General features: G+C 50.8%; 1 protein-coding gene across 1 annotated transcript in view; it reads right to left on the bottom strand.

The window, feature by feature from the left end:
• Positions 1 to 7,054, bottom strand: part of LOC104464752 (sentrin-specific protease 1-like) — a gene marked incomplete at its 5' end in the record, with an annotated part of 11,207 nt that extends 4,153 nt beyond the window's left edge. Inside the window, 7 exon segments of the mRNA XM_010077573.1 lie at positions 3,454 to 3,533; positions 4,633 to 4,836; positions 5,248 to 5,379; positions 5,611 to 5,763; positions 6,463 to 6,547; positions 6,642 to 6,680; positions 7,000 to 7,054. Of these exon segments, the coding sequence (XP_010075875.1) occupies positions 3,454 to 3,533; positions 4,633 to 4,836; positions 5,248 to 5,379; positions 5,611 to 5,763; positions 6,463 to 6,547; positions 6,642 to 6,680; positions 7,000 to 7,054 (748 nt within the window).
• Positions 7,055 to 7,360: the final 306 nt, after the last annotated feature.

Here is a 7,360-nt window from a genome sequence, read left to right as displayed (position 1 = left end):
ATGCCGAGACACACGCGCAGAAGCCAGGAAATTTGGAAATTTTTCTAGAAAAGGGAGGAAATAACCTGCTACGTGCAGTTCACGTTCACTGCGACCATCACCTGGGTGGTTTCCTAAAAGCAGCCTCCAGCCTGCGCGCGGAGATCGGCGAAAATCGGACACGTCGTGTAAGAAATCCGGGTAACAGCCTGAACCACCTTGGAGGAGGGGATTGAAAGAAAATTCCTGAACTCAAATCCGCGAGACAACTTTCGAGGCAGAACTGAATTGATGAACTTTGTCAGGACCTCAAAGAGAAAAACCTTGATGTGGAATGTTTCAGCGGAACGACGTGTCAAATCAAACCCCGACATGTCTGAGATGCCCCATTGAATACTTACAGGCTTTTTCATCTTGGGGTTTGTTTTTTTTTTTTTCCCCCTCAATCTGAAAATGGATTTTTTTTGCTCTCTACCGTGCTTACACGCACACACAAAAACCCGACTGGGTGCCTCAGGGAACTGTCGAAATCAACTCCGCGGCGTGCTGCTAAATACCTGAGCGCCGCGCAGCAAAGGGCACGGCAAGGTGAGCGTTCCCAGCGGCTGCTCACACGAGACAAGAAGATTTCACAGCCACGAGTCGCTCCGTGGGCTCTATCCCTACATTCTCCTCCGGCGTTGGTACACCCCAACCATTTTTAACCAATTTTAAGAGGTTGGTTTCTCTCTGCTCCAAAACACAGCCCCTTCCAGCAGCGCTGGGACACCAAACACCGCGTTTCCCAAGGAGAAAAATCCCCCCAAAAAAAGAGGCAGCTTGCTTCCAATCCTCTCCAGATCTCACAGCCAAGCTGTGTGAAAGCCCAAATGTCGAAACAAATCCCGGCAGCGACCAAACCATGAATATCTGCAGTCCCTACTCACCCCTAGCCTGGCCGGTGGCCCCTGTAATCGGTTTCCTTCCCTGTGCCTCAGTTTCCCTCCTCGGTTAAGCCTGGCTCAGCACCTTTAGGAAGCTCTAAAGATTGAAAGCACGAAAGGGTCACTAACCATGAATAGGACCTCCGTCCCTTCTTCCCGGTGTGATCCTCCCACTGCATTCAACCAATAAAAGCCTCCTAAAAGGAAACAAGAGGGAAAATAATTACGTCCGGGACGACAGCGACCTGAAATCCCGGCTTCTCTATCGCTCGCCCTGTGCGGCCAAAACGCCTCGTGTCCTCTGCTGCTCTCTGCGACCAGTCTGGAGACCTCCTGCCTCATCCCAGACCCCGAAAACAAGCCGCGGGCAGGACTCCTGGGTCGCCCTCTCACCTCCCAGGTGTTTCATTTCACCAGACACCCAGACATTGTGGTTTTTTTTTTTTTATTTATTTTTTCCTTGGAATTAAAGAAATTCAGGCTGAAAGGAACTGCTGTCACCCAGCCCATCCCAGCTCCGCTCACGCCGTTCTCCAAGGCTGCGGAAAGAAGAGATGCCGCCCTGAGCCATTTCCAAAGATTTTTTTAATCTTCCTTTCCTTTTCCTCCCTTTAGACCAACACGACAGAAAAGGGAAATCACTATTTTTACAATGATTTAAACCAACCTGGTGCAGACAGGCGGCAAAGCACCTGAACTGGAAAAGGAAGGTGCTAACCGGACTGGAAATGGTATTTGTCTGCTGTCTGCCTTGATCGTGAGCCGCATTCCTGGGCTGGATGAGTGACACCTCCGCTGACACGCTCACCCTCACACCAGAGGACTCGGGATCACATTCCCGAGTCGCAGCGAAGCCGAGACGAGAAACAGAACCGACGGCCGACCCGGGGTCAACATCGGAGCGAGAGAGGAGCTGGTGACGGCTTCAAAAATCCCTTTGCCACCTGATTTGTATCAAACCTCAAGGCCCTACGTGACCAGGGTTCTTAGAATATCTGGGGGTTTTCAGCCCTATCCGGAGAGTAGCTCGTTTTTATCACGCTCCATCCAGGGTCAGCTTCCAAATATGGGAGAAAAGCTCTGGATTCGACATGTGAGCACTTCTACAAGAGCTCAGAGAGCAGGCAGCCAGCTCCACTCCCTCCTGGAGCATGGCTCAAGATGGGAAAATCAAGATCCCGGAGGTCTGAACCCTCCTGGAGCGTTGCTCAGGATGGGAAAACCCAAGATCTCGGAGGTTTGAACCCTCCTGAACCGTGGCTCAGGACAGGAAAACCAAGATCCCAGAGGTTTGAAGCCAGGAAGAACAATTTTTCCGGTTTGGAGGCACGGCATGGTGGGGAACTCAGGCTAGAAGAGCGCTGGGCAAACCTTTATCCATGGCCTGATGCACAAGACACCCCCACACCCTCCGTACACCATCGCGCTCTCCAGAATCAACTTCTTGAAAAATAAAAGGGCCAAGAACCGAGCTGAGCTTTGCCACGGGCAGGAAAACCTCCCACCTGGAGGAAGGGGCCAGGAGACGTCCTGCAGCCGCTTGAAGAAATGGGAAGGATCCCTGTCCCTCAGGGTCTGAGAAAATGTTTTTGTCCTAAAAATGATGCCCGGGAAAGCTCCAAGACTGGTAAAGCCTGATGTTGAGAATCTGAAACCCGTCTATACCCAGAAGGTGATGCCAGCCTCGCTGCCAGATCTCCTGGGAAGGGCCGAAGGCCATCGGCACAGAACTCACAGACCGGCTCTGTCACCGCGTCAGCGGCACGCGGTCAAACACGAAGCAGGAAAGCCAGGATGTTCCTCGGAATCCTCCCGTCGGGACCCTGGCCACGCCTCACCCATCAGGAACGCGGCATTTCTGGAGTGACGGTTTTGAGGGGTATAAACGAGGGGTACTCGTAGCCGTGAGGACATCCAAGCTGAGATCCACGCCCACAAACGCTCCTCCGGTCAGCGCAAGCGGCAAGGAGGGAAGGGAACCCAGGAGGGAACCCAAGAGGGAACCCTTCCCATTCTGCTAGAATAATTTTTCCATAGGAATCTCTGAGGAGGACTTTTTCCCTGACCTGTACTGCAGCCGTTCCAAATAAACCGTTTCAACCCAGCATCTGAATTAATTACTTGAGTGTTTTGCTGTGTTGTATAACACACATATTTAGGGAGTTTTTTTTTTAAAACATATCTATGCGTAGTTAAAGCAAACCACTTCTTCAAAGACGCGCAAGTCTGTCCGTTAAAGGACAGAGGACCAAGTCCTGCTCCAACTGAAGCCATTAGAAGAGGTGGTGGTAAGCTGGAGCCTCCCACAAACATCAGTTCTTTCCTCATTCATTAGGAAAAAAGTCAGAATCCAGAGCCATGCTAAGATTTCTCATCACAGAGATGTCACCGCTTTTTTTTTTCGGTTATTAACACCAGCAGTAAAAGTTGATCTGAAAAGCTCCGTCAGACCCAGAAAGGGCTGGTCCCCGCGGAGGGGTCGGCGTTTCCAGAGCGAGCTAAGAAGCCGTCGGGTTTTGAAACGGGCACAACTCAAAGAAGGGTTACTCACAACAGTATCCTGCAGGCTTCGCTGTTTATTCCACCCATGGAGTCGTAATAGGTGATGGTTTTTTTCCTGAAGTCTACAACCTACACAAAGAAAGATTCAATTAACCCACAGCACTCAAGGAGCTCATCTCTTTGCCAGGACACACGCTCTGCCGATAACTTGAGACCATTTCAGAGCAGAGAAGGATTTCAGAGGACTTCCAACACCCCTCCCCAAAATCCCCCCTTCTCCCGTGTTACTGACCCGCTGGAATCTCTACATCAGGCTCTCCTCAGAGCACCCCGGTAAGAAACAAGAGCGCTCTGTTATTTTATTGTTCGAGCCGCAGACGGATAGATTTACTCCGCCCGACACCAGCAGACCGAGCGCTTCGAGGTGCGAGTCCCCCGGGTGTTTTCTTGGGCACCCACGTCCCATTTTCACACCGCTGCCCACCTGCGTGGGAGCTGCCTCAAAGACCCTCTGCCCAGGAGGTTTAAAAGCCACGCGTGATCCGTTACCGCACAGGCACCAAGAGAAGGGATGGAATAAATCAGGGGCAGGAGGGAGGGAAAGCCGGGCAGTATCTGCCCTCGCGATCTCTCCAAAACGATCCCGTGGCAGCCTCTCTAAAGGCCAGTTTGTGGGAATGTGGAAATGAGATCGCTCTCCGGAGAATTAGCCAGCCTGACGTGACCTTCAGATCTATTTTTTTTTTTTTTAAAGACTAAAAACACCCTAAAAAGTCATGGCCTGACGTGACCTTCAGATCTATTTTTTTTTTTTTTAAGACTAAAAACACCCTAAAAAGTCGCAGTTATCTTTTTACTCACTCTAGATTTTGATTCGAGCCACAAACGCTCATTTGTCCCCTACCGTGAACAAAACACCCAACAACGGCATCGCTCCAGAGCTGTGAAATTTCACCCTCGCTCACAGGTAAATTTTTCAGACTCTATAAACCTTCAGATCTATTTTTTTTTTTTTTAAGACTAAAAACACCCTAAAAAGTCGCAGTTATCTTTTTACTCACTCTAGATTTTGATTCGAGCCACAAACGCTCATTTGTCCCCTACCGTGAACAAAACACCCAACAACGGCATCGCTCCAGAGCTGTGAAATTTCACCCTCGCTCACAGGTAAATTTTTCAGACTCTATAAATGACGCGATGAGCTACTGGGAATAACAAAAACACTCACAGCCAGGCACCAGTGCACTCCCAGATGAATAGGCACCAAGAGGAGATCCACCGAGAAAATATCCACTTTCTTCGTCCACCGTTTCACAGCTTGGTACCCCGCCGTCTTCAATTTGGTAAAGAAGAAAGTGTTGAAGGCGTGAACTGCCGGCAAACCTTTCTCTTTGCTCCGTTCCATCAACAAATTCATGTAGAAATTAATTATCTGGAGGAAAAAAAAAAGCATCCAGGACATGTTAAGAGTGTTGATACGGTGCAAAATTTGGTAAGAAACGGTTTCTGCCTCCACCTGTCCCTCTGAAAGGAGGGATTTCCAACAGCTCAGCCTGAAAACCACCAAAAATCCAGAAAGATTTAGGAATGCAGCCTTCTAGATTTCAGATTTTTTTTTTTCCCCTGATCATGGCCATGGTCAGTCCCACTCCCCCCAGTATCATTATTTCTTCCAGTGCTGGTCAAGCCAGAGGTTTCCCCCCAGATGAACTGCTCCAGGGTGTGAAGCCCAGCCCACACCTACTCTTCACTCTGATTTCTTTCAACAAAAAGTTTTTTCACTTCAACCTACTTCAAAATGCCAAAGAAAAACCGCTTCGAGGGCCCAAGACAGACCCCTCACCTCATCGTTGAGCCAGTTCAGGTTATTGAGGGTCTGAATGTCTTTCCGAGTGATCGTTAACCGAAAAGCTTCGCTGAGGACCTCGTCCTGGTTCCCACCTCGGAACACGTTCTTTATTTCTTTTTCCATTTCCTACAGGGTGGACACAGAGATCATTGGAATTGAGAATTTCTGCTGTTACTGTCACAAAAGCTGGATTCAAACCCAGGTTTATTCTTTGCTCCTCAAAGGATAAACTTGCTACAGGGCAAAAGTGAGCACCTATCTGTCTCCACGCATAGATTTTAGGAAATCACGTTCAAATTGTGATTTTTTTATGCACACAAGCGTCTGTTTGCGTCCGCCAGATCCGAGCAGCCTCACCTCAGTGATTTCAGGGAACTCCTCTTCGCCGTCGGCAGACTTTGCATCTTCCTTCTCTTCTGGGACCACGGTGACGGGGATTTCCTTCTCCAGGGGCACTCGAAGATTTAAATCCACCAGATCCTGCACCGAGTGTTCCTGCTCCTGCAAGCGCTGAAGGAGAAAACCGGCGATTAGGTGCTGCCCAAAGGGTGTCCCGTTGTTGGGGCTCAAAACGGGAGCTCCATGGGGCAAATCAGAATCATTGAATCCCGGAATCATGAAGGTTGGACAAGACCTCCAGGATCATCCAGTCCAACCATCAACCCAACCCCACCCAACCCACTGACCCCCGTCCCGCAGCCCCACATGCCCCCAGTTCCTGACCCCCTCCAGGGATGGGGACTCCCCCGCTTCCCTGGGCAGCCTCTTCCCATGGGGGAAAAAATTTTTTCTCCTCTCCAGCCTCAACCCCCCCTGGCGCAACTCCCCAGCTCCGTCACCCTTCTCTGGACCCGCTCCAGCCCCTCAACGTCCTTCTTGTGGGGAGGGGCCCAAACCCGACCCCGGGATTCGAGCTGCGGCCTCCCCAGGGGCACAATCCTGCCCTGCTCCTGCTGGCCACGCTGGGGCTGGTCCTGGCCAGGGTGCTGGTGGTCACCTGGGCACACGCTGGCTCAATTGTTCCAGAAGCAGCAGAAAGGGGCACGAAGGGGGAGCATTCATCCACTACCGAGAGCCCTGCCACGGGAAGGGGAAGCAACAAAGACACCAGACCCCAAAGGAGTAAATTTTTGTGATTTTTCCATTTCCAGTTTGGTTTCTATTCCGCGGGTTAACACTTGGAGTTGTTATTTCACTGACCGCTGTTACCTGGCTTTGCAGCTGTAATGCCAGCGCTTTCTGCTCTTCAATTTGCCGCCACCTCTCCCGAGCTCGTGAATCGTAGACGCTGGTCCTGAAAAAGCAGAGTTTATGAGAACAAATCGGGGTTTTGTTTCTACACGGGAACACTCAGGTCAGGAAAACACAGCGGAAAAAGTGGGACTTACAGTTCTTTGATCCACAGCTCTGCCTGGAAGAATGGGAGGCTAAAAAGGGGGAGAGAAAGGACAGGTGTAAGTGCTTTCCCTCATGTGAAAAATAAACAATCACCTGCAAAGTGGTTTGTAAGAATTATCTGAGGACAGCCCTTCTACTAGAACGAGAGGAAGAGCCGCAGGCAGACCTGCCAGCGAGCTGTAGCCAAGTCTCACGAGGTTTGATCGAGTTCCTGCAACTACAGCAAACTTCGTGAGACCTTCAGAAAGCCACTGGCCACCTTCTGCTCTGCATTTTCCTCTCTCGGGGGAATTAAAGCAGCTCCTGGAACCCACCCCTTCCTCCAGGCACCATCCTACAGCTTCTTACCTTGGTGCTGGTGTTCTGGAATCCTTGACCTTGAGCAAAATGACAGAGTCGGACCCTAAGGAGAGGAGAGGTTTCGGAATGTTGGTGCCCTCACAATCATTACCGACTTCCCCAGCTGCTGCAGGGTCCAAACGCAGAGAGGGAGGGAAAAAGCAGAAGCTGAGAGTTGTGGTCAATGGCTGAATGGCCGGAGACCAGTAACAAGCGGCTTTCCTCAGGGATCAGTACTGGGACCGGTGCTGTTTAACGTCTTTGTCGGCAACACGACAGTGGGATCGAGGGCACCCTCAGCAAGTTTGCTGACACCGAGCTGTGGGTGCGGTGACACGCTGGAGTGAAGTGATGGCCTTGGGGCACATGG

This window comes from Pterocles gutturalis, unplaced genomic scaffold (assembly GCF_000699245.1).
Source record: "Pterocles gutturalis isolate BGI_N339 unplaced genomic scaffold, ASM69924v1 scaffold2488, whole genome shotgun sequence".
Lineage (NCBI taxonomy): Eukaryota > Metazoa > Chordata > Aves > Pterocliformes > Pteroclidae > Pterocles > Pterocles gutturalis.
This window is presented reverse-complemented; position numbering and strand designations above follow the sequence as displayed.